Source organism: Drosophila pseudoobscura, chromosome 4 (assembly GCF_009870125.1).
Source record: "Drosophila pseudoobscura strain MV-25-SWS-2005 chromosome 4, UCI_Dpse_MV25, whole genome shotgun sequence".
Lineage (NCBI taxonomy): Eukaryota > Metazoa > Arthropoda > Insecta > Diptera > Drosophilidae > Drosophila > Drosophila pseudoobscura.
In genome coordinates, this window is record NC_046681.1 from 6,055,773 (window position 1) to 6,080,245 (window position 24,473).

The 24,473-nt window shown below is 45.2% G+C and overlaps 4 protein-coding genes across 10 annotated transcripts; 1 reads left to right on the plus strand and 3 right to left on the minus strand.

Annotated features, from left to right (window-relative positions):
* The first annotated feature begins 669 nt into the window (after window positions 1-669).
* Mondo (MLX interacting protein mondo) lies at window positions 670-23,875 on the plus strand. 6 transcript variants are annotated; one of them, XM_033379497.1, is made up of 12 exons: window positions 670-905; window positions 2,239-3,087; window positions 5,959-6,065; window positions 8,732-8,805; window positions 11,345-11,461; window positions 20,597-20,726; window positions 20,790-20,876; window positions 20,937-22,391; window positions 22,455-23,058; window positions 23,119-23,242; window positions 23,304-23,433; window positions 23,498-23,875. In XM_033379497.1, exons 2-12 carry the CDS (start codon window positions 2,531-2,533, stop codon window positions 23,629-23,631), a joined length of 3,519 nt encoding a protein of 1,172 aa, XP_033235388.1. In that variant the 5' UTR covers window positions 670-905; window positions 2,239-2,530; the 3' UTR covers window positions 23,632-23,875. The 6 variants fall into 6 exon arrangements, with proteins under 6 accessions (XP_033235388.1, XP_033235386.1, XP_033235391.1 ...); XM_033379495.1 differs by having other exon boundaries at window positions 670-880; XM_033379500.1 differs by having other exon boundaries at window positions 689-713.
* Window positions 11,441-16,266, minus strand: LOC4816394 (gustatory and pheromone receptor 39a-like). 2 transcript variants are annotated; one of them, XM_001356057.4, is made up of 4 exons: window positions 15,358-16,266; window positions 11,787-11,849; window positions 11,626-11,715; window positions 11,441-11,556 (listed from the first exon to the last, which is right to left on the minus strand). In XM_001356057.4, exons 1-4 carry the CDS (start codon window positions 16,264-16,266, stop codon window positions 11,470-11,472), a joined length of 1,149 nt encoding a protein of 382 aa, XP_001356093.4. In that variant the 3' UTR covers window positions 11,441-11,469. The 2 variants fall into 2 exon arrangements, with proteins under 2 accessions (XP_001356093.4, XP_015036705.2); XM_015181219.2 differs by lacking the exon at window positions 15,358-16,266 and adding an exon at window positions 11,926-12,864.
* Window positions 12,953-13,909, minus strand: LOC117184235 (gustatory and pheromone receptor 39a-like). Its single transcript, XM_033380839.1, has one exon. The coding sequence runs from the start codon at window positions 13,907-13,909 to the stop codon at window positions 12,953-12,955; it is 957 nt and encodes a 318-aa protein (XP_033236730.1).
* LOC117183958 (uncharacterized) lies at window positions 16,401-18,447 on the minus strand. The gene is made up of 2 exons (XM_033379681.1): window positions 17,561-18,447; window positions 16,401-17,285 (listed from the first exon to the last, which is right to left on the minus strand). The coding sequence occupies exons 1-2, from the start codon at window positions 18,434-18,436 to the stop codon at window positions 16,401-16,403; spliced, it is 1,761 nt and encodes a 586-aa protein (XP_033235572.1). The 5' UTR covers window positions 18,437-18,447.
* Window positions 23,876-24,473: the final 598 nt, after the last annotated feature.

A 24,473-nucleotide genomic window follows, 5' to 3' on the forward strand; every position in this document is an offset into this window, starting at 1 on the left:
ACATATTCCCCAATTTTGATATTCCATCGAATAATTCTGGCTAACTAAAACCCATAGTTTTCAAGATTCCAATCATATCAACCACCTTCAATTCGTTGACGATCTGTTCGCCTGGTATCGAGTTTCAAAATTTAATTATTTTCTTAATTTCCGCCAGCTTTAGCGATGAACAAAAATGCAGTGCATACTTTTGGGAGCAATACAAATTGGGGGAAAATAAAAGCAATATTAAAAAGGATACTAGATAGTACATACTGTATAGTATTTATCTTAATGCGACTGTATTATATATATATATATACATATGTAATATTAAATGAAAATTATTCCAATGTGATATCATGTATGAAATATATTATGTATAACATTTCTTCTTATAGAGTACGGCAAAAGTTTTCAAAAACTGTCAGCCCCAAAAGTAATACACAATAAATTAAAATAAAGGGAATTGTCCACAAATGCCAGCAATCCGAAACTTATACATGAAAAATGTAATAATAAATGTGCACCCATGGATTAAAATCCGCAGGAACCATGTTTGCGACATGTTCGGTGTATATGGTTAGTGACATATGTAAGTCAGAAACCAGAAAATGCAACGCACGATTATTCGCTGCCATCTCTAGCTCACATTTGCGTTTTTGTCATTATTTGGTATTTTTTAGCACATTACTATGCTGTTTATAAGCGCAATCCCAAAACTTGCAGCCCTGGTGGGAGGGCGAGGGCTCGCTCCTCGCATTTTAATTAAATATGTGTTAAATTGCAATTAAACTACGTAATACGTAGACAGCTTCATTGAGAAACGTGTGCGCCGCGTCATTGCGTGTTCGTCGTGTGTGTGCGTTGTGCGGCTGAGCCCCCAAGTGTTTGCTGAACGGTAGTGCCCGCCCCCAAAACGCTGTGTGCGTGTGTGTGATTGAATATGAAAAACGGAGGCAGAGACAGAGGTCAAAAGTGCACGTTGGCCAAAACAAAAAGCTCCTTGTCCCAAAAAAAACAACGCAGTGCACAATTTGTGGGGCAAGGTCATATCGATGGATCAAATCGATCTGAAAATTAAAGTCCATCAATCGATTTGTTGCATAGAGGAGGTGGAAAGGGAAAACATTTCTGTTAAGGCATTTGTATTGGTGCTGTCCGCTGCCGACGCTGGCGCCCGCAAATATGCTGCCTGCCTGCTCTGTCTCTCACTCGCTCTCTCTGGCAGCACATTCCTATGCTGATAAGACGCGCGTGTGCGAACGAGAGGGAAGTGCGTCAGCTGTTCAATGTTTTGATTGTGTGCAATCGCACAGGTTTGGTTTCCAGAGGCAGCTTCAAACGGTTCTTGCGGGCTGCTCTGCCGCTGCCGTGATCAGTTCTGTTCGTTGTTCGTGAAATGGAAAAGCCCCCATTGCTCCAGCAAGAGCTTCATACGCGATTCATTTGTTAAAATTCGTTGGGCGCGTGCTGACGGGAGAGTTATTCCGCGGAGAACCACAAGCAGCAGCGGAGGTAGAGAAAGAAGCAGAAGCAATTGAAAATTTTCATTATCGGCAATTGCCGCGCGTTGGCGCTACTGACGTTCGTGCTATCCCCTCCACCTCGACTGGTTTTTAGTGAGTGTGTTTGTGTGTGTATGATTATTGCTATTATTATTGTGCTTTGTGACGCATATAACGGCAAAAAGCGGGGCGTGTTTACCATTAGAACGTGTATAACAGAGCCAGAGAGAGAGGAAAGCAGTGTTAGGTGTGAAAGCGAGCAAGAAGACAAGTAAGCAGTATCAGGAAGAAAGATGCTGAAGCAGTGTAGAAAGAGGAGTTAACAAGTGTTTATGATACAAGCAGTGTGAAATGAAGAACGTAGAAGTTTGAAAGAAATAAAGCATTGATAGGAGCTTCGTAGGGGGTTGTTAAGAAGACAAAAAGGCAGAAACCAGAAGAGCAAGCATTTTGAAAGAGCGTAAATGGAGTAAAGAGTGTAAACAGTGTTAAATATGCTATCTATTAAAAAAGTGTTAAAGTGTCAATCAAATACACGCTTAAAAATAGCAAACAAATCAATGACTTAATCGGAAATTGTTTATAAACCAAAAAGAGCGTTAATTAGCCTTAAAAACAAGAACTAAGAAATATAAATAAAATATAAAAGTGCTAATAAACAAATGAAAATGCGCAGAATATATGAATATAGTATACCCAAGATAAAAACCCATCTATTGCCATCTCTAACCATCTCTTAAACCATTTATAGAGCTATGGAAAGTCCCCAAAACTACGAGCGAGAACCGTTAATTGCTATGAGAAACATTAAAAAACGATTAAGTGTGCCCAAACACAAGCAGTAGAGTCCCAGACAGACACGTTCCACACTAGCCAAAAGAGTGACCAGGACACAGGTCCCACAGCAGCGAAAAGTGTACCCAGGTCACAGGCTCCACAGCTAAAAGTCAACCGTGTACCCCCGTTCCACAACATCCACAAACTATAAAAACAGTAAAAGAGAAAGGCTATACCATACCCTCCTCCTGCACTTTTTGCTGAAGATGATGCTGAATAAATACGAGAGCTATCAACGCACAAACCAAATGTTTCCGCATCAACAGCAGCAGCATCAGCTGCAACAACAGATGCAACAACAGATGCAACAACAGCTGCAGCAGCAACAGCAGCAGCAACAGTTGCAGATGCAACAGCAACAGCAACAGTCGCTGTTTCCACACCTTCAATATGGACCAGGACCCACAGGATGCTCCCCAACCTCAGCGGATCTCACGGCGGCCGCCATACTGAAAGCCGAACGGGAATCGATCCACTCGGGCCAGTTTATGGTCTCACACTTCGAGGCCGAGGAGGCGCAAGATGATCTCGAAGACGACGGCGAGGTGAAGATGCTGGATCCAGAGGATCCCAGCTTGGACAAGCCCGGCTCCCCGGCCAACACCTGTCGCGACGTTCAGCTCTACGTGCCCCAGACAGTGGGCCACCATTTCAATAGCATGGACCAGGAGTGCGATGAGAACAGCATGAGCATGATCACCTCACATCTGGAGATCGAAACTTCACTCACCAAGCTCTTCAAGTGCATGAATCTGGCCTACAGGTGAGTCTTGTCTCCAGCTCTAGACTAGACATTCAATTTTCCCCTCCCACCAACAACACGTGCCACTGGCATAAAAAAAAGTCAACGAAATATAGTTTCCCGCTCTGTTGTTTGGTTTCACGCGTACGCCGCGTGATAAAAAAATTGGGCAAAAAAAACCACGAAAAAAAAGCTGTGACAGCTTTGGTCGCATAATCGCGGGACAGCAGCGCTACCGGTGAATGCTCGGGTTACTTTTGGACCCAACTTCGCCTTAATCGCGTTTGTCCGCCGTCGTCTGTCGCTGTCGTCTTCCCAGGTTCGAGGTTCTCCCATTACTGCAGACGTCAACGCAATAATTGCTAAAATACGAGTAATATCACAATAATACGATATCAAAAGTGATACGTAGCACAACAAAGTTAAACAGAAACAGAAACCGATCTCACCCCAAAACTGATTCGAGTCGCAGTCAATGTACTCTTGCCACACAACCGCTGCGAACTTCTGGCAGGTGAAAATCCAATGAATGAAAGAAATTCTGAATACGGATATAGAATGGGATTGTAGGTGAGAGTATCATTAATTTTAATGGAATGATGTACAACTTCTTTTAAAGAAACTCCTTGGGCTGTGTTCTTCGTTTATTCGATGATCTTATTCTTAGTGACAAATAATAGAGGAGATTGTTCAACAAGTATCTGTAACATTTATAAAATTGATTGCTTTTTATATATATGTATATATTGGTAAAAGATATTATTTCAATTCCAATCACCTTTTACGGGTATACAAAGAGATCTTATAAAATTGAATTAGTTCTCAGTTGCTTTTCGCTTGCATAGTGTATTCGATCCGAATAAGTATAGAATTTCTGTGTCTGGCGACACATAATGCCGTATCATTTTTGAAATTCCAACGCTTGGGTACACCGTAGAATATTTCTGGTTCATTCAGACCTTTAGTCATCCTCAAACATCGTACGTTCCACCGTCTGTTGGACCTATTTTTAACCCCATGTCCCGCCAAAGTCCCATATTTCGGGTTTCTTTAGCATTGTGTTTGTTTTTTTGTCTGCCATTTGGCGTACGAGTATTTTATGGGGCCCTACGTCTCTTATCAGGCAGATAGTACGAATATTGAGCTATAGCGGGGCTTATCAGCAGCGTCCCAGCATTTGCACAGGACTTTTATTCAGGTTTACTTTTGTTTTATTTCGAAACAAACTGCGCTGTGGGGCAATACATTAGATAATGCGCAAAAAAAAACAAATAAAACTCTTACGCGGGTTGAAAGTATAGTTATTCGAGGGAAACATCGGGAACGGGCCTCCCCAATCTGATAGATTAGTAAACTATAGCCCATAGGAATCACGGAATCAATGGCTAAGACTGCAGCAGATTAGAGGAGAATCGTAGAAAGACTTAATTAGCATTATGGTGGCCCAAAGAATTCCATATCACAGCCGCTAAATGCTTCAATTAAACGTACGCTCTCAACAGGTTTATTTTTACCAAACGGGGAAGCACGCCAAGTGGCACCAACTGGTGGTTCCACTCCGGGAGTAACTCCAAATATATTTGGTGGTTTTACGAGCCAATTCCATGGCTAGGAGTATCACAAAAACCAGTTCGGAGTGAGGAATGGAAGAGCTTTATTTGAAATTTCACAGGGAATATGGGATGCTCTTTCTTTTTAGTAGGAGAATAATCCATGGAGAGTGGTATTAGATCTTTTAATAAATAGTAAATATAAATAGCAAATTAACAGTATCCAAGGAGATATCTTTAACACAATTTTAATCGGTTGAAGTCTGTTATTTGTCATAGAGCAACCAGAGATCTTAGCAGCATCTTGCCCTCACCATGTTTTTGGTGGCTCGAAAACTCGTTTGGCTTTCGGCCCAGACACAACAAAATTTACAATTTCATTAACCCAAAATTAAGTACCCATTCCCCAAAAAAAGGAAAAAAAAACAAGCTCAAAGATTTATGTTTTAAAGAGCAGCAGACTGAACAAGAGGGAATATTCGGCTGCTCATCATTCAGGTCGATGACGCAGCATAGACAGTGGAATGGAATTTCCCTCATCACCGAAAACTGGATGTGTGCCAATGCTCTGTGGTTATATCATGTGCTCTCGTACAATACAGGAAGCAACGTCACTAGATAGTGCCGATAGACTTAGATACAGATACTCGTATCAGAGAGTGGTGTGTCCGTCCCCCACAATGGGTGGTCGGAATGCAGGCTAGCAATTGTTGGGGGTAGAGAACCACTGCAGCTGATGTTTGTTTATTAACTCCTACTGAATGGATGAATCAGCGGCAGCAATAATAATCATAAACAAGCACTCGCATGTGTCGTATTGATTAGAGGTTGTTTATTAAATTGATATCGATATGTATCCATTGATTGTTTTTCCTCTAGATTAACCTAAAGGCAGGGGTAAATCTTGATTAGAGCAGCGGATTTATGATACTTTTTGCATACTCGTACATACATGTACATATATGCGGAATTGTATAGATAGATTTCGCTTAGATTACAGGGGTTAGGGGTGCATCTATTCATAGACGGCAGTCTTTTTATTTCTATATTATTTATAAACAAATCGATTTGTTTATTGCAAACTGATTATTCAGACAGATATTGAAACCAAAAAGGAAGTGTTTGTTTTATTATTGTTGAAGCAGATATCAAAGAGAGAGAGGAAGTATTGTTTTGTTCCCGATGCAACCACATGTCGTATGAGTAATTTAACCCATTTTTCGATTGGGTTTAACCCAATATTCTGAAGTGTCTCTATCTATTTTGATTGCTGTCAGTGGTTATCAACGATTGTTATTTGCTTTTCTCGAGAATTTTGCTAATTATTTTCCTCTGTTTTCAGTCAAAAACTCACTTCTCCCAAATGGAATCACTTCAAGGGTGTGCGACTCCGTTGGAAGGACAAAATTCGCCTAAACAACGTCATCTGGCGCTGCTGGCATATGCAATGTGAGTAATTTATATTTAGATTTACATATTCTTAAGTTAGGAAATATATTTTCAATGTGGAACGAATTTGCGTGGGCTTTGGGCTTTGACGGGGAGAAATAGCAGAAAAAATTAGCCCATAAATAATAAAAAATTGTTTTTAGAATCGGGGGAATCGTGTATAATAAAAGTGTGAAATGCTCAAATAGGGAATTTATTTTTGGATAAATTAGAATGTTTTATTGCTTGAAAATGAAAGCAACAACATTTTAGTTTTATATACCTTTTTCGAAGTTCCCTAAAACTCTATTTCAACACATCCGATCAGTAATCCATATAACATAGTATCATATCAGGAAATTAAAGAACATTTGTAGCCACTGTATGAATAGCTCCCATCCCTTTTTCCTTATCTGCTGCTCTTGATAGTACTCTTGGAAATGTTTTCCTCCAATTACATGGGCTGCGGCCCTCCCCCTTTGACCGCAGTCGACATTGGTAAAATTTTCCAAAATTAATTCTAAACCATTTTAATGTTTGTTTCCTTGAGCAGCACGACACGTGCCAAAAGTTACAACAGCAACAGACAAAAACAAAGCAGTGGAGAGCGAAGCGAAGCAAAGCAGACCAAAGCTAATCAGAGAGGGAGAGCATAGGCGAGTGAAGCTTTCAAAGCACAAAGCGATCGCTCTTTATATTGCTCTCTCGTTTCGGCCCGCACAATCCAGAGGGCGATGCCTGACAGGGACAGGGATAGGGACAGACATATGAATTACTTTATTTTGTTTGTTTTTTGTTTCGTTGCTGTCTGGAGAGTAGAGTTGTCAACTGGTTTAGGGCAGAATCCCACTCCCCAGGCCAGACCAGACCAGACATCATCATTTATTGTCCAAGTACAAGTAGCGTTGCCAGGCGGCGGCCGACCGACCGCCACTGCGTTATCGGGGCCTTGGTCCCGTTATCAAAGTCTGGTCTCTCTTCCCCTCTCGTTTTTGTTGTCATTCCATTTAAATTCTAGTCGTATTTGGCCACTGCTTGATTTGGATCAGCAAAAAACATATGATTCCCGCGCTGATGTCTGGAGCACACTCTGGTCTGGCAATACTCTCAAAGTTTTTCCCGCTTTAGTCAGTCTGAAGTGTGGCGCAGACTACGGCGCTGCCAACGGTGCCGCCCCGTGCCCCGAGCTCTCAAGTGTCTCATTGATTAGCACCTCTGTTGTGCATACAATACATTCCCAACAAACCAAGAAGCCAAACCAAGAAACATTCATAGCAAATATCAGTATTCAGTATCAAAAGTTTACAAGTTCTCAAAAACAGAGCAAAGTCATCTTCGATTTGATTTTCGAAAATTTTCCGTTACATCATTGGAAGTGCGAGCGAGTGAGAGGTGGGCAGCGCGGCTTTACAACCCACAATTGAGGAGAGGGCGACCGATTATCTCTATCGTCGAACCCCAGATGTCGACGACAACGGAACGACAATCGACAGCGACAACGACAGCGACAGCGACGACAAAGGCAAATGGAAAATTTTATGTTTATTTATAAGAAACAACAACCTACAACAAGCCCAGCAACAGATATCATTTAGTACTTGATTCTATATAATTTTCAACCTATAATCTTTATGCTTCATAGCACTAGCAACCGCCAAATTGGGTGACATTGTATTTTCAGTGGAAAGACTTCCGAATTCCCTTTTATTATTTTTTTCAAAATATTCTGATCAGTTTTTCATTGGTTATCTCCCGTTTTACCTAACATTCAGCACATCCAACATTTCATTGACTTACTTCTCGTGACTATAGCTTTTGTGAATATCTTTTAAGTGACTTGACACGATTCCACACACCACAACTCCGGTTAATTTGCAACCTTCTTAAAAGATTTTGCTGGCCAAAAATTAATCTTTTCCCCTAATTTTTGTGTGGCTTTCATAACTGACAAGCCCCACTCTTAGATGTTGTTCTTGTTGCCTTTAAATCTACTGAAACTTGCACTCAGATACGTCAAAGAACTCTAGACATATCATTTAGGAAACACCATTATCTGTTGTGGAAAAATTTCTGCTTTTAATAGGGTATCTTTTCTCAGAGATCTAAAAATAAATATAAGTAAAATACTATCACAATGTTTGTTTGGGGTATAAAAATAAAGACAAAATGCCTAAATGTTATGTACAATAATTACTGATTATTATGTATGAATATAATCTTAGACAGGAGTAGTTTTTGGGGTTTATTATACATATGCCCCCAGAGATTCCACATATCCAAACCCTTTTAATCATAGCAGGTATCTACAGACTTGGAGCATTCTACGTTCGCTCTTTGCATATTTTCTACCAAAAATGGGACTGTAAAACTGTTCAGGCCTGTATCTCGTTGATTTAACTTAGTGAATGATATAGATTTAATTGCTGTTTGCTCTGTTGTGAAATGCTTAGATACGTCACATGCCTCCATCCCCCAAAAATACAGAAAGAAGCACCAGAGATACAGATACTCGCGCACACGTTTTGGTGACAGCTTTTTGTCATCATCTCCGGGGGGAATATTCACTATCTCTCCGTAGAATCTTATCAACCTTTTTGTAACATTTGTACTTGTATTGTATTTCATTTTTTCTTTTTTTTTTCAATGTATCTCCCGTACTAAACTGTGTTTTTGTGTGTTTTTTGCAGTCATACAAAAGCGTAGAACACCGGTGTGTCAATTCGCATCGCCGCTGGACGTTGACATACATAGTAATCCTCAAGTAAGTAATAGTCATAGTGACATCTGTGGACAGGTGGAGAGTGGATGTTAGTGTCCACAAAACAAGTTGGGGCATGTGTGCAGAATATCAGGTAATCGATAAGGTAAATGGGAGCAAAACAAACCATAGTGATTGCAAAGAGAGGCAGAGATAAAAATTACTTAGGATCTTAGGAATGTGAAATTTTTTAAGCACTGGAATATTGTGGAAATCCGAAATCTTAGTTGTGTCTCGAAAAAAAAGTTGCGACTTGTTTTAGTGCTACTTCCAGTACTGTTATTATCCTTAAGAAGGATTGTTCTATTAGGACTTTTATAAATGTGCGATAACTCCAACTTCAAGTGCCCAAATCGACCGATAAGCGCTGCCGCATGACGCATAGCTAGCCGAAGGCTTAGGAGGTGTTTCCACGTTTTGCACTGCTCTACTTCATGCACTCTTGAGTCCATTCCTTATCACAATCACCCTTAACAGTTTTACTATAGACTACGGCACAATATTTTTCTGTACCGAAGGGCACTTCCGCATGACGCGTCGAACTACTCCTGTCTTCTTCTATTCATATATTTTAGAGCGGTTTCCGGATCCTACTTTTGCCCCTCTCCTGATAATAATATCCCTAAACACTCGTATGGCTTAAATCGCAATCTTTTTCTCGACTAATCATTATTAGTTAGCATCTACTGATTATTTTCTTGATTTCTGTTCAAAGCCACGCCGTTTCCTTTGCGCCACAATATTTATAGAAGTGGAGTAAAAGTCGTACGGGCAAGGTCGCACATACAGAAAGTAGAATAAACCAAAAAAATCCAATAGCAAACGAGGAATTTTGAGTTGCGTCCAGCGAAAGTAGCCAAAACGATAAGTACCCGCTGAGCGAAGATTGTACTCGTACACGTACTTTCGGGGGGTACTTATAATGAATCTCAGCCTATAAATAAAAGTGCCTGCCCCGCCGATAGGTTAACGATAGCTAAAAATACATCCCCAATAGCGTACCGCACTGGCACTCTTATCACGTGCTGCTGTAGAGAGGGTCCCGGGGGATGGATGGTGGTAGGATGGTAGACTGCTGCTGACGTTGGGGTCCCGGGTCCCAGCTATATCTCTACCCATATCTCTCTCCCAGTCAATGGCGCACGACAATCGTACGACGATCACGCATCAGTCGAGTGATGTCCTCCTATCCTACCCTCGCTGGGGGTCGTGGTTTTGCGATAACTAAATGAGGAGATCCCGAAAGCAGAAATCACCATCCAAAGTCGTGTGCCTGATCAACGTCAACATTTAGGGGTATTTATGACTGCGGATGATTGGCTTTTGACTGCTAGGAATTTTCAATTTATGATGGTTATTATGCCACAGAAACGATCTATTGCGCTTAAATACTTGAGAGCTATATAAAGCGTCGGATTAACGTGAAATCGAGTATTCTGAAGTTTTGATCGACCGAGGAGCTCTGCTCCATGACGCGGGATAGGCATACAAGTTCAGAGTATACGAAATCTAAGGTGTTTAACAAGAACAAAGGATAATCCTACTGCCTCAACAAAAAAGGTTACGATTGGTTGTTTATCTTTTCTTATAACTATCATAGCATTAACCCTTGTTAGACATCCTTCAGATATACCATGAAAACCAACAGCAGTGTTGATCGAGCATTAACTTCCTCATAGATCAAGAAAACGAGCAGTGCACGAGTATCAGTTTCTTTGCACAGTGTCCCCTCCATTTGTATAATTAGTAGAGATATTGCAAGAGCACCGCACACAAGCCCCTTACAACTGGGTGTAGTAGTATCTGCTAATTAGCTTATCAACACGAGCGTTTCTCTGTCTCGGTTTGGGTTTCGAGTGGGTTACTGCACTCGAAGGCACTGTGCTCTAGAGAGAGGGGCAAAGCCTCGCCGAACACACCCATTTTATAATAACAATTCCCATTGCTGTGATTTCTCGCTGTCGTTGTGTACCTGATACTCGACGATGTTGAACAACATGCAACCTCCTCCCGTACACCTGCCTCCGGTAGTCTTCCCTGGGGTATGTACTTCTCTCTCTGGGCCCGACTTTACCCTGTACCCCCAGTAAAAGATTTATCTTATCTTTGGTTTACAAGCTGTTTTCATTTGGCCAAGTTAGCGAAGAGTTAATAAAACTACGAAAACGTTCGTCAAGAAAGCTCGGCAGTTGAGAATTTTGTGACTGCTTTATGCTGGGGGCTTATTTTCTGTTTGCTTTCTGACAAAACAAATCAGTTTGCAAAAGTACACCTACCTGGGGAGTAGTCAGAATCAGAATCCGAATTGGAATCGAAATTGTTCGGAAAATGTGCAAGGTATGTGGGGATTTATTACTTCCATCTTCCGCTCTCTCTCTCGCTGTGTCTCTACCTGCGGTTATCTCTGAGACGCTCGCAGATTAGCTTTAATCGTAATTAAGTTTAGTACATACGTATTTGACATTTACTTTTGATTAGAAAATTAACAACACATCTATCTTTCTGTCTGTACCCCAAAACACACACACAAACCCGCACACAGACCGTTGTGCTTGAAGGCAAATACTGGAAACGTCATTCGGCCGTAATCAAAGCTGAATACAGAAAATGGCGCAAGAACTATAGATCGAAGGCAACGGGATGCTTAACCTATGATTCGGTAAGTTCTCAGAATTTGTTGATGGACTTTGTGGAGTTTTCCATTTCCTTGAACTGAACGAGTATGACCATGTACGTGAAGATTGCCGTGAAGAGCTGTAATCAATGGAGTACAAATTGTCCATTAACCTCTGGAATAATATTTTTATTGATGCACGAGTGTACCTTGAACAAAGTGCTCTTATCTAGAGCAAAGAATCCATAGGCTGTGAGAATGGGCTGCTGTCGTAGGTTTTTGAGTAAAAACTTTTCAATCTACGAGTGTATTTAGATAAAAGGAAAAAAGTTTTTACGGAAGAATGTTCATAATTGCTCTTTGTTCTTACCATTCTATCCAATCCTGTCCCAGTTCTTGGTACCTTTGCCAATATCTTTGCCGTTTTGTTTGCCTGAAAGAAAAGGAATGGAAAATGTATTAGATTTAATGGACTATTCTATAAGAAAGCCTTTAGTTTTAAGTCTCACTTCCACCGTGATGCCGTTTGTGCGCAACATTAGGAACAATATTATCATCCAGGGTACATCCCAGAAGATAGATGTTAGGGTCATTAGTATGTACTGTTTGGGGCCATATTTGCCCTCCAGCACAGTGCTTATAAGAAAGAATGGACCCGCGGGGGAGAGGAGCAGCACCAGAGCCACAATGGGCAGCATAAGCAGACCGAAGCACTCGTTGAGCTCCCCCTCGCACAACGCCAGAAGCTGCTGTCTGCCACGAAGAGCAGGAATCTGTTGCCTGCCACGGAGTGAAGGAATCTTCTGTCTGCCACAGAAAATAGTTGCCACATCTAAGGAGGCTATGCCTTGGCGCAGCTCCTCGTTGTAGTGCGTCAATCCTGCTGCCATGATCTGCTTGAGGCACACAAAAAACACGAGCAGCAGACAGAGAACCAGGAAGGCATACGTATAGAGCACAACATTTAATGTGAGCGCAATGGAATCCAGCCCCGCATGTCTATAACCATTGATGTGGTTCCCAAAAATGAGACCCGACAGAGCTCCATAGAGTACGAAGTTGTTGCGGAACTGCCGATCCGCACTGCCGGCCAAGCACGTCCGATTGATGGTGAGCAGAGACTGCACCAACTCCATATGCCGATGACGCCTGAGGTAGAGGCACACGTAGAGCAACCACAGGACAACGCAGGAGCATCGAAAGATGACCGCCTCATAGAAGTTTCCTGTGCGATTGTAGACCTTCATACGAAAGCGTTCGGGCTGCAGATGCGCATACGCGAGGGCACCCGTTGTCCCAGAGAGAACTACTACGGTATAGACCTGAGCATAGCGCTCACACTCGGGAGTGGCCTGGAGCAGACACCGTTCCGTTTCGAACTGCCAGCACATCATGCCGAGGAATTTCAGGGCCCGGAGATACAGGCGCAGGTCCCGACACACAGACATTTCGCAACAAACTAAAGTAATCAAGGTAGTGGATATACCATTTCAGTGTGGTCTGTCTCCCCATCAAATGTCAATACCTTTGGATTAATTAATTAGCTAGATATGCGTACTGATTCGAGATTAATGGGTGGGGGAGGCACCTTCTACTCACCTCCCTTTGGACATTTGTAGTACCCATCGCGAGCACCAGCAGGGTCACCCAAGGCATGCTCCAGAATACACAAGTCAAAAACGTAAAGGCAAAGCGCCATGGCGTACGAAAGAGGCCCTCGAAAAGCGTCGAAATCAGATAGAAAGGACCCGATGGTGTGGTCACTAGCACATATCCGGTTATGGGGAGCAGCAGGAGACCAAAGCAGTCGTGGATGTCCTCATGGCAGAGTCTTATAATCTGATTATAATCACGGAAATCCTCATAGAACTCACGACACTCGCGGGACAGCTGGCGACTTCCCAACAACTTTCGATTGTAGCACCTCAAACTGGAGAGGACAATCCTTTGAAAGCTGACAAACAGGACCACCAGCTGTCCCATGAGCATGTATGAGAATCCATACTGGAAAAGGTAGATGGGAATGGACGTCGGCCGGACCTGCGCCCGCCAGTAGCCATGGCCATAGTTGATCATGCAGAGCACAAAGAGTGTCAGATGGGTGCCGTACAAGGAGGATGACTGCAGATCCCTGGAGGCCCGGTTGAGGCGCAGCATTGTCTCCAAGAGACGAGCATAGCGACAGCGTCTCACGTAGAGCATTGTGTAGATCAGAACTGTGGTCACGTTGCACGTCCGTATGTTGATCAAAGCATAGCAATTCCCCGTTGCATTGTAATTGACCATGAAAAAGTGTTGTGGCATGTAGGTGCAGTACGTTTGGATATTGAGCAGGATCCACAAGACTCCCCACAGATAGAAACGTGCCACGCGGTCTTCCGAATGCGTCGAGGAGACAACGCATTTGTCGTAGTCGATGTGGAATCGAAAAACTCCCAGCAACCGAAGGGTTCGCAGGTGAGTCCGCAGCTCCCCGAACGAGTGCATCCTCATCGAAGTGTGGCAATCAACTGATGAGCAGAGCCAGGAAAGGACTTTACTGTTTTCATTGGATAACTTACTCCAGGGATTGAGTGAATTGAATGAATAATGAATGTGTGTGAATGTGTGGAGCGATGATTGAAGTGCACTCACTCAACCTTGAAAATGGAAGGCGAACCTCTTGGGGAAATGTTTGTTTAGTCATGGGCTGGGTCGATTCATTGCATGTGGATATTAGTAAGTAAATTAAGAATTCACCTCTTTGCCCACCAAATCAGTGCGTAATGTCATCAGGAGGGCCACCACAATGGGTAGATTCCACAGGAGTGTGACTGCCAGAGGAATCAACAGATGACGCATCCCCACCAGCCTCGCATCGATCTCAAAGACAATCGTAACCATGAAGAACGGTGCTGCTGGTGCAGAGAACAGCAGGAATGCGATAATTATCGTCAGGACAAGTCCAAAGTCAGAGGTCAAACGTTGCTGGCAGACCCAAAGAAGGCGATTCCGTTGCAGCAAGCGGAGGCGACACAAGGTGGTGGATAGCGGAGCACGCGAATGTACGGCAGCAGTCAGATCTCGATTGTAGAGGCGCACAAGGCTGGCCACGATCTGCACCAGGCAAGTGTAGAACGCAATAACCATCGCGATCAGCATATAGCTGAAGGACACGAAAAAGAACAGCAGAAACGAGTGCAATGGATCGATGTTACAGTAAAGCATTATCATCATCTGCAGCAGGCCCGTGAGCAGGACCTGGCTCACGAATAGGATGTACAGTCGAAGGAACTGTCTCGAATGGCAGTTCCCCAAGTCCACTCTATTATGGTAGAGCAACACCGACACCAGCGACAGGAAACTTCGACGTCTTAGGTAAAAATATGCGTAGAACAGGGACACCGTGAGGCAGGTGAGTCCATAGTTGGCCACATAATACACATTCCCCACACTAGTGTAGAGGGGGAGCTCGTACACCCGGGGTTGAACAATGGCATGACCCAGGGCCAGTAGAGCAATGCATTGCGAGCATACAAGTCCTGCCAGTGCCAGGGTTTCATCAGTCCTCGAGGCATGTGTTCTGTATTCACTGTCGTGGGGCTCATGGGTAATGCAGAGGAGACCGAGGCACTTGAGACTGGACAAATACACGCGCAACTCGACACCGAGGGACATGACGGTACATAACGAACTGGCAACACAGGAGGTGCAGGTCCTTCTATGAATAAGGACCCCACAGAACAATCAATAAATAGATTGATCTTGATTTAGCTGCCATTAGTTTTGTGAGCATTCATGACGGTGAAATATTTACCCATTAAATAATTAAGGAATATGGGAGAATACTACAAAAACTTCTTCGACAACCGATGCCAACCAGACGCACATGCGAAGAGTGCGAAAGAGAAAACAAAATACATGTCGTGTGCTGCTGAAAACTGCATCCCAACAAAACATACCTGTAGAGCCACGCGATTGCTCATGAAGCTGGCGCCACAGGTCATCAATGAGGGAGTCAGCCACACCAGATAGCCGACTATCTGTACACATGGATTTCTGAGGGATGGCACCACCATGGCCAGATATATCACACCAGTCACGTCGAGAGAGGCAAACATCCAAGATAGCCAGGCAATGAAGCCATACACTAGACTGATCTCCACGTTGCACAGCAGGACCAAGCGATCGTGCATGTCCAGGCAGCCGCGAAGTCTCAGGACGTTCGCGGAGCCGAGCTTGGGATCCTGTATCTGTGAGATTATGAGGGAAATCTGCGACTGATTCGAGAGCAGGAGATGCCGCATCAGGTGGACCATGCAGCAGTAGGTGCCCATCGTGAAGCTGGTAACCAAATAGCGGATGGGGAATCCCAGGGCAGTGATCACGAACAGGCGCGTGGCATCCGACAGCCACTCAAAGATGCAGATCTTGACGAAGTTGTACAGGTAGAGCATATTGGAGATGATGATTATCCAGAGGAGACGTTTGGGTAGCTGGAACCGGAGATGTTGCAAGTGTTTCCTGCGATAGAACTCCAGCTTGCGAACGATGCGCAGATGGGGGGCCTGCAGCCAAATGAGCCAGGCATTCTGCACCAGAAGCATCCCCAGGGCCAAGAGCATCACCAGGCGATCAAAGTGATTCCCGGTCTGGGTCATTTCTTCCTTGAAGGCGTGATTCCAGTAGAGCACCATTATGGCAATGCAGCCGATGAGATACGTCTGCACGGCAAAGTGCACCACATAGCAGATGAGGCTGCGACGCAGCCAAAATCTATGCTTTGAGAGGTTGTAGTCGATGCAGAAGATGCCCAAGTAGCGGCAGATCTTGTAATACACACAAAGCTCCCCAGACGGAGGGTCCTCCATGACGAAGGACGACTGACTAAAGACTGAACGTGGTCGAAGGAGTATGCCGATGAATAGACCCTAACATTACCCAAATTGTGTTTTCTTTGGACTGTTTTGATTTCCTGAAAGCCGCAAAGTCAATAGACTGTCAGTCAGGGAAGCGTAGCCCCCCAGGGACTCACCTGATTGGACAAATCGTTAATCATCAATGGGAGGATGAGGTAGACGAGCATTGGCGAGATCCAACAGACAATCCTTGCCAGCTCCTGCATCGAACGAAAGCCCTCCAAGGTGCTCACATAGGCTATCAAAACACATTCCATGACTTGGTACAAAAAGAGGAACAGCAGCACGCCGCCGTACACTTGCACGAATTCCCCTTGGGACAGCATCAATATCTCATCGTGGAGCCGCAGACACCGAGCCAGGGCTTCTCGAGAGATGCCAGATGGATCCCCCAGGAGCACCTGCAGAAGTTCCCCCTGAACAGATAGGAGTCTCTGCAGGACACACACCATGCTGCTGTACAAAGTGAACTGGAAATTGGCGCACAACAAACGCAAAGCAAAGGCCAGGAGAGTTAGGATATGGGAGAGCTTCATGCCGGAGAGCCAAATGCTGGAGCCAAATGACCCGATCATCATGGCGTACCAAAGGCACACCGCAACCCACAGGCGGTACACCCATCGAGGCTGTCCCAAGGCGAGAGTGTTCACTTTTAGAAGCCGCATCACCTTGGAGAGTCGACGCAGGAGAGTCACTTGGGCTTGTTGGTGCGCACGGAACCACAGATTGGCCAGGAGTTGGGTAACCGAAACAGTCAGTATCACCGCGTGATCGTAGATGTTTCCCGTCAACGAATTCGTTTGCATGTAGTTCACGGATTCAGCCAATGCTGACACAAAAGCAGACACAAATATCACTGCCACAACGAACTGCAGCCCGTAGGAAACGCAGGTGCCATGAAGCGTATATCTCTGTTGGTGTTGGGAGTAATCCAAGTTTGAGAGGCCCAGATAGCGTTGATAATGGAGGAACTTTAGCAGTTTCATTGTGCTTAATGCGTTAGTTCAACTGCAAGACTGAAAACACCATCCTGCAAGTCCTTAAACTGAAAATTCTACTCGAAAAGAGGCAATTCCGCCAGCAATATCTTGTATCGCACATCAGTAAAGCAATTAGTTAATACATCTAGGATATGTGTTGGTATTTCTAATTAATTAAAGAGTTATTGTGGTGGTTTCTCTCTCTCTATTATGAAAGGATGGGGTGGGGTGTGCAGAGTGGACGCAAGAGTTCCTGGAGGACTCACCTGATTGCTCACATCGTTGACCATCAATGGCAGGATGAGATACAGGAGCATTGGCGCCAGCCAACCGGACATCGTTAATGTCGTCCTAAGGTTAAGGGACCCCTTCAAAGTGCTGACATAAAATATCAAAACACATTGCATCACTTGATATAAAAAGAGGAACAGCAGGACGCCGCCGTAGACTTGCACAAACTCCCTTTGACCGAGCATCAGGATCTCATCGTGGACACGCAAACTTTTGGCCAATGCCTCCAAAGGAATGGGATGTGTGTCCACCAGAATCTGCAGTTCTTCCGCCTGGGCACGGAGCAGTCTCTGCAGGAGACACACCATGCCGCTGTAGCAAGTATATTGGAAATTGGCGGACATGACGCGTAGACCGAAGCCCAGGAGGGTCAAGGCATGGCTGAGCTTTGGCTTTGCTAGCCAAAAACTGGCCGCAAAATTACCCACCATGTAGCCATAGAAAAACCAAGTGCCGACCCACAGGCGGTACATCCGTCGGGGCGAGGAAAGGGCTACGGTATCCACCTGCAGATGCTCCTTAACTTTCGACAGTCGCTGGAGCAGTGCCACTTGGGTCTGCTGCTGCGAACGGAACCATAGATTGGCCAGAAGCTGCGTCACGGAGGCAGTCATCATCACTGCATTATCGAATATATTGCCCGTCATCGATCCCGTGTTTATGTAGTACAGGGGTTCCGATAAAGCTGCCACCAGGGCGGAGAAGAACGTTCCTGCCACCAGGAACTGTGCGGCATAGGAATACCAGGTGGCATGCAGCCAATAGCCGCGCCCCGCCTCGGAGTAATCGAGGTCCGAGAGCCCCAAGTAGCGTTGGTAGTGCAGAAAAGTCAGCAGAAGCTTCTGCCCCATTGTGACGCGTGTTTTAGGCCGCAATTCGAGCGAAGGACTGAATACTTTTTCGTGGTATGAAGCCACGACAGGCCTGTTTCGAACATCATTAATATCACAATATCGATTCCAATTCAATAATAACCAAGAGATTTCTATCAGCTACACCTTTGGGGCTTAGATTAATGAGATTTTCTTGGGCTTTTATCAGAGTATAGAGAACCATATCGACTAAAACCGAGTTCTAGTTGGATATCTATATGAGTTACTCAGTGTTTTGATTGCCAAATGAATTAAAACGCCATTTCCTGATAAGTAGTCTATCAGCTTAAGGCATTTCAAAGTTAATTTAACTTTTATCGCCAGGGCTTTAAATGGCGCAAACATTTGGTAAATCCCTAGACAAGCATTTCTATCATTTGAGGAAAGTATATTTGACATTTGAGCAATGGTTATAAGAACAAGAACCTGTACAGCACTCACCTCTTCGTTCAATGGAGTCACAGATGCACAAACATTGAGTCACGACTTTGATGTGTCCAGAGGTGATGCAGCAGGAGAGTAAAGACAAAAACGACACTTAGATGGAGTTTAAACAGCAAAACAATCTCATCACGGACCTTTAGATGATGGGAGATGATTCTTCTGAGGTTATTTGTGTTTTGTTTGAGAAGTTCCTTTGTCAACTCCCGATTAGACCTCAAAATACGAATAATTCGATATACGAGTGCCAAATAGAGGATTCTAACAAAGTTACAGATAACTTTATAGATGCAATACGTGGCCATGTGGAGATTGGTAATCAAAAACTGAAGGTAGCCAGGAGATGGGCAGCCCAGAGGGAACAGGTACCTCTGGAGAGACGTTGCACCTCAATTAGGTGGCTCATCTGAGTGTCCTGCATCCCCGTCCTCGAGAAGAACGGCAACAACAGAGTGGCTAGCCTCTGGCAGCTCCATAAGACTACAAACCACTGAACTTTGATTCTGTCAATCGGCAAACAAAATGGAATTGCAAACCCAGAATCTGCTAACGACCTCACAGAATCGACTGTCTATTCTTTGGACATTAATTGCTATTGCCACTGAGAGGTTTCGATAGACAGGATAGATAAACCCTTGATGTTGAACCCTGAAATTAATTTTAAAAAATAAAGGACGTTTTGCACTCACCTCCACCTGCAGTCGAATGCTCCATGCGGGCATTGTAGAGTAAAACATGGTGGGAAATATGCATAGCACAATTGCACCGCATGTCAACAGCTCAAACCACTCCAATGACAATATATAACCAAAGGAGGCCGTGCTCAGCACGATGTAGAGCATCTGCAAGGCCAGGGATCCACCAAAAATGTAGTTGATGTCCGTTTCGCAGAGCAAATGGATCTCATCGATCGCGCAGAGACTGCGAGCTAGCTCCCTTTTGTTGGTAGACCTTAAAGAACGCTCTATGCGACGACGGTGGGCCATTAGGATCTGTTCCATTCCAAAGATGATGGCCGTGAAGAAGGTGATTAGATAGTTGTAGTACGTGTGTCGCAGGATGAAGGTCCCATAAGGTACCAGACTGACTAATTCTAAGCCCGTAAGTGTAAAGGCATACAACAAACACGACAAGACGATGCCCACGCTGGAGATCAACCATAAGCGGAGGAGCCAGCGTGGGATGGTCACCACTTGATGGCATACTCTGGCCATTTCCTGGAGTCGATTTAGAAGCCGCACCTGGCGACCCTCATGCAGTCTCATCCACACGAGCAACCAAGATATAGACAGGGGCTCCAGGACCTCCAGGACATGGGCAAAGTGGTTGGCCACTCCCGTGTGGGTTGCCTCAAATTTGTGGTCCCAAAAGATGATGAAGACACTGCAGGTGAACACAACGACGCCTTGCAGTAGCCAAAACTGGAAGAAAGTGCCCCAGTTGGGTCTCAGTTTGCAGCAGTTTCCATTCTGGTCTTCAGTGTCAACGGTTGTAAGGCCCAGGCGACGCTGATACTTCAGCAAGTCGTGCAACGCGTCCCGCATGTGTGTGTGGCAGGATGTCGCACATCAGACTGACGGAACGTCGACAGAAATTATTTATAAAATTAAAGTACACTGGCATATCTCCCAATATCTCTATTGAAACATCAGCTAATTAGTCTGCGGTCTCCTTCCTTTTTTTATCGTTATTTTGTAGAAGAGCGAATTGGACTTTCTGGAATGGTCACCGCTGAACGATAGGAACTTGATGCCCGACGACTGGACTACGGATACATTGTTCTCAGCCATAAATGTACCATTTCCCTTTCCGGACTCAAGAGAAATTGGTAAGACATTAGCCCAGAAATTTATGAATAAACTATAGCAAATGTGTGTATCATTCTTTCCAGCACGTGGAGCAGGCATTGCGGACTTTATTCAACCCAGTTTGGGGCCATTGCAACCGAATTTAGATGACATCGACATTACCTTCTCAGGTGAGTCGCTGGCTGTTTCTATAAGGAGTATATTTCATGGTTATCCCTTCATTCACTTAGATCTGCTACCCACCACACGCTTGCCACCCGTTCCGGAGGAGGGAACCGATGCGGAGATGCTCAAGAACGATGACTACTGCCTGCCAGCGATTGTGGGTGCACCGCACACCCTCTACTCCCACGTCAGCCTGATGGATGGCGGTGGTGGTGGGGGCGGCGGCGGAAGCGGCGGCAATGTGGATGCCAATATGCTGGAGCTGAACACCCCCATCAATACGATGTCCTACAATGAGTTGGAGCACCGCTTCACGGCTTCACGACAGGCGCAACAACAGTCGGCCAACGACTCTCAGTTGATGGGAGACACTTCTGGCTCCGTGTCGGGTCGGATGGTGCATGGTGGCAAGCACTTTGGAGTCCTCAACAGCAACAACGATGGCAGCAATCGGTGCGTGATCAATGGACGCGTGGCCAAGAGCACACAGCGTCCGTTCCGCAGAGAGCCGCACAACTATGACAAGGCTCAGCCGACGCTTCATCAGACTACAATCTATCAGCAGATGCTGGCCGAGCAGCAGAAGAACCAGCAGCATCTTGGTGCAGGCGTTGTGTTGCAGGCGGCCACATATCAGGCAGGGCAACAACAGCAGCAACAACAACAACAACAACAGCAGCAACAACATTTTCCTACGCAACAGCCAAACGCTTTCAACAATCAGAGTTTCCTGAGCAGCTACACGGACAACTACCAACAGCAGCCGCATCAGCAGCAGATCAGCGTGAAGGCGGAACCTCTGCAGACGGATGTGATGTCATTGCTGAACGATGGCGGCGGCGGCGGCGGCTACAACTCGATCGGCTACAAGCCCTATCCTCAGTTCAAGAAGTCCGCCTCGGCAGGGTCATTTCTCAATGTACCGCGACTGCCACAACAACAGCAGCAGCAGCAACAGGGATATCTGCAACAGGACCAGCAGCAGCAAATGCATCAGCAGCAGTCGCTTCCTTTGGGTCTGCAGCTTCTGCAGTTGACTCGCCAACAGCAAGTGAACAACAACCAACAGCAGCAGCAGCAGCAGCAATCCACTGTGGCAAGTTTGTTGCAACAACAGCACCAACAGCAGCAGCAGCAACAACAACAACAGCAACAACAACAGCAGCAACCTCCTGCTGTCAGCACCGCCACATGGGTGACTCCCAACACCGTCTTGCCCAAGGAGATCCATCGCTCCAATAGCCTGCCATTGAATGTGTCGCTAAACAAACTACACGATGCCCGCATCCAGCAGCTCACAGTCCACGAACAGCCCTTTGCCGTTCCCAAATATCATGCCAAGGGAAAGTCCCGTGTGCGCAGCAATTCGATGCACCAGCAGTCGGTGGTGGCTGCTGCCGGAGCAGGTAGCTCGCCTGCCAGCGCCCACAGTTGCAGCAATCTGCTCGTTACACAGCAAATGCAACAAGCCACCAGCGATCCCATGCTCAACAGCACTCTGGCACAGCTCCTGACATCGAGTAAGTGGCCCCCAACAAAACGCAGATCCCGTCATTTGCTAATCTGTTTACCCCTGTCTTTAGATACACGCCTGCAGTCAGCGGTGGCAAACAGCTCGCAACAGTCAAGTTCTTCTTCCGGCAGTGCCATAGCCACGACCAGCAACAACAGCTGCACCAACGTGTCGCCGGCTCATTATGCTGCCGCCTCGACGCCATTGTCAGTGCCCGTGCCCGTGCCAGCGCAGCAACACTCACCAAAGAAGTCCGCCTCATTGCCCATGGTGATAGCAGCGCATCCTGCCCAGCACAGTCCTCCGGGTGGCCTCGGTAAAATGCACGGTTTTGGCGGATCCAGCAACCTGAGTCTATCGCCAGACTCGCCGTTTCACGAGTCGCAGGGCTCCCCGCTCTCGCCATCGGCAAAGTATCAGCCAAGGGACACACAGCGCCGTGCCGGCCACATACATGCAGAGCAGAAGCGACGCTATAACATCAAGAATGGCTTCGACACGCTGCATGCGCTCATACCACAGCTGCAGCAGAACCCCAATGCCAAGCTGAGTAAAGCGGCCATGCTGCAGAAGGGAGCGGACCACATAAAGCAGCTGCGACAGGAGCGCAATGTCCTCAAGGACAAGATCGAGGCGCTGCGAATGGAGAGAGATGAGCTGAACAACTCCCTAACGTAAGAAACATTTTGTTTCTATTTTAAATTTAACTAACGATTTCAATTGTATATCTGCAGGCACCTCCACTCGATTCTTCCTGCAAATGGAGCGCCTGTGACCCGGCAGGGCACAGAGCACGTTCGCCAACTCTATGAGATCTATGTGCGATACAATACGATGAACGATTGGAAGTTCTGGATCGTAAGTAGATGGCATGCCTATGCCTATGAATACCTATTTAAATATTCGCTTTCCTTTATAGTTGGGTCTCATTTTGGAGCCGCTGCTTGCCTCATACACCTCAACCGTCTCGAGTGCCAGTCTCGATGAGCTGCGTCGCACCGCCTTCCTCTGGGTGGATCAGCACTGCTCACTTATTGATCTGCGACCCGGTATGCATGTCGCCTCCATCTCTGGCCAAAGAAATCACTGATACATTTATTCCTCCTCTGTTAGCTGTTACGAACAAATTGAAGTACCTATCCATGCACACGGACATTGTGTCGGAGCCGCCCAGCACGTTGCAGGAGGAGGTGGCAAAAGCCCTACAGAACTCAAGTGGCCAGCATCCCAATCTGCATGGCTCCTAACCGTTCCTGCTGCTGCCCGTGATATGAATTTATTTAATTCGGTCTTTTATTTTAAACAAAGAACTTTAACAAATTGTTCGGCTTATTTGCTAGCCAAAGTGCAGCATGCATGAATTGTACAAAATGCGAATTAGGCAGATTTTTATACGAGAGTTTCGGCAGCCAGCGGCAGTTGACGCAGTGCAGCAAATAGTGCCTACAATCTATGACTTAAGAGTAAAATAAACAAACGATTTTACAAGTTTTTGACATGAGCTTTGTTATTATTATTATCCTGCAAGGATATTTTTTCCGATCCCAGATAGACTCTATCAAATAAGGGATATTTTTCCGAACACAAGAAGCCGTGGCACGCCTAAATTGGCCCAAAAATAGCCGAGAAATCGAAATGGAAATGTTAGAGTCCTATTCCGAGGATCAAAGATATTTTTCTGAATACATTAAGTAATGGGAGGCCCAGATTGTGCCACAAATAAGGGAGAACAAAAGATATATATGTCTGGAAGCAATATCCTTGACTCTTGGTCCTTGATAAGGACTCTATAAAATAGGGACTTTCTTTCGATTACAGAAAGCCATGGCCCGTCCTGATTGGCCAACAAATATAGGAGATCAAAATATATATATGATTGGAGAGGTATAAAATCGAGGATTTTCTTCCGATCACAGGAAGCCAGGATCGGACGACAAATAAAGGGTAAAACGACAATACAAAACTGGATTTTTGTTGTAATTTACTGTTGTTGTTGTTGTTGTCCATTGTTGTACTACAACAACCCTGAATTTGCGAATGCTCAAATGGCAGAAAATGACAAATTTCAGATCTGGGATACCAGGCGAAC

What these genes read in the sequence shown, in the direction of transcription:
- Mondo (XM_033379497.1), top strand. Translation starts at nt 2,531, where the DNA reads ATGATGCTGAATAAATACGAGAGCTATCAACGCACAAACCAAATGTTT. An exon ending in GCGCTGCTGGCATATGCAAT is followed by an intron (nt 6,066 to 8,731) that starts GTGAGTAATTTA and finishes TGTTTTTTGCAG; the next exon opens with TCATACAAAAGCGTAGAACA. An exon ending in GAGCTGAACAACTCCCTAAC is followed by an intron (nt 23,059 to 23,118) that starts GTAAGAAACATT and finishes GTATATCTGCAG; the next exon opens with GCACCTCCACTCGATTCTTC.
- LOC4816394 (XM_015181219.2), bottom strand. Translation starts at nt 12,864, where the DNA reads ATGTCTGTGTGTCGGGACCTGCGCCTGTATCTCCGGGCCCTGAAATTC. An exon ending in CAAACGGCATCACGGTGGAA is followed by an intron (nt 11,850 to 11,925) that starts GTGAGACTTAAA and finishes CTTTTCTTTCAG; the next exon opens with GCAAACAAAACGGCAAAGAT. An exon ending in ATAAGAGCACTTTGTTCAAG is followed by an intron (nt 11,557 to 11,625) that starts GTACACTCGTGC and finishes CATTGATTACAG; the next exon opens with CTCTTCACGGCAATCTTCAC.
- LOC117184235 (XM_033380839.1), bottom strand. Translation starts at nt 13,909, where the DNA reads ATGAGGATGCACTCGTTCGGGGAGCTGCGGACTCACCTGCGAACCCTT.
- LOC117183958 (XM_033379681.1), bottom strand. Translation starts at nt 18,436, where the DNA reads ATGGGGCAGAAGCTTCTGCTGACTTTTCTGCACTACCAACGCTACTTG. An exon ending in TCAACGATGTGAGCAATCAG is followed by an intron (nt 17,286 to 17,560) that starts GTGAGTCCTCCA and finishes AAACTGCTAAAG; the next exon opens with TTCCTCCATTATCAACGCTA.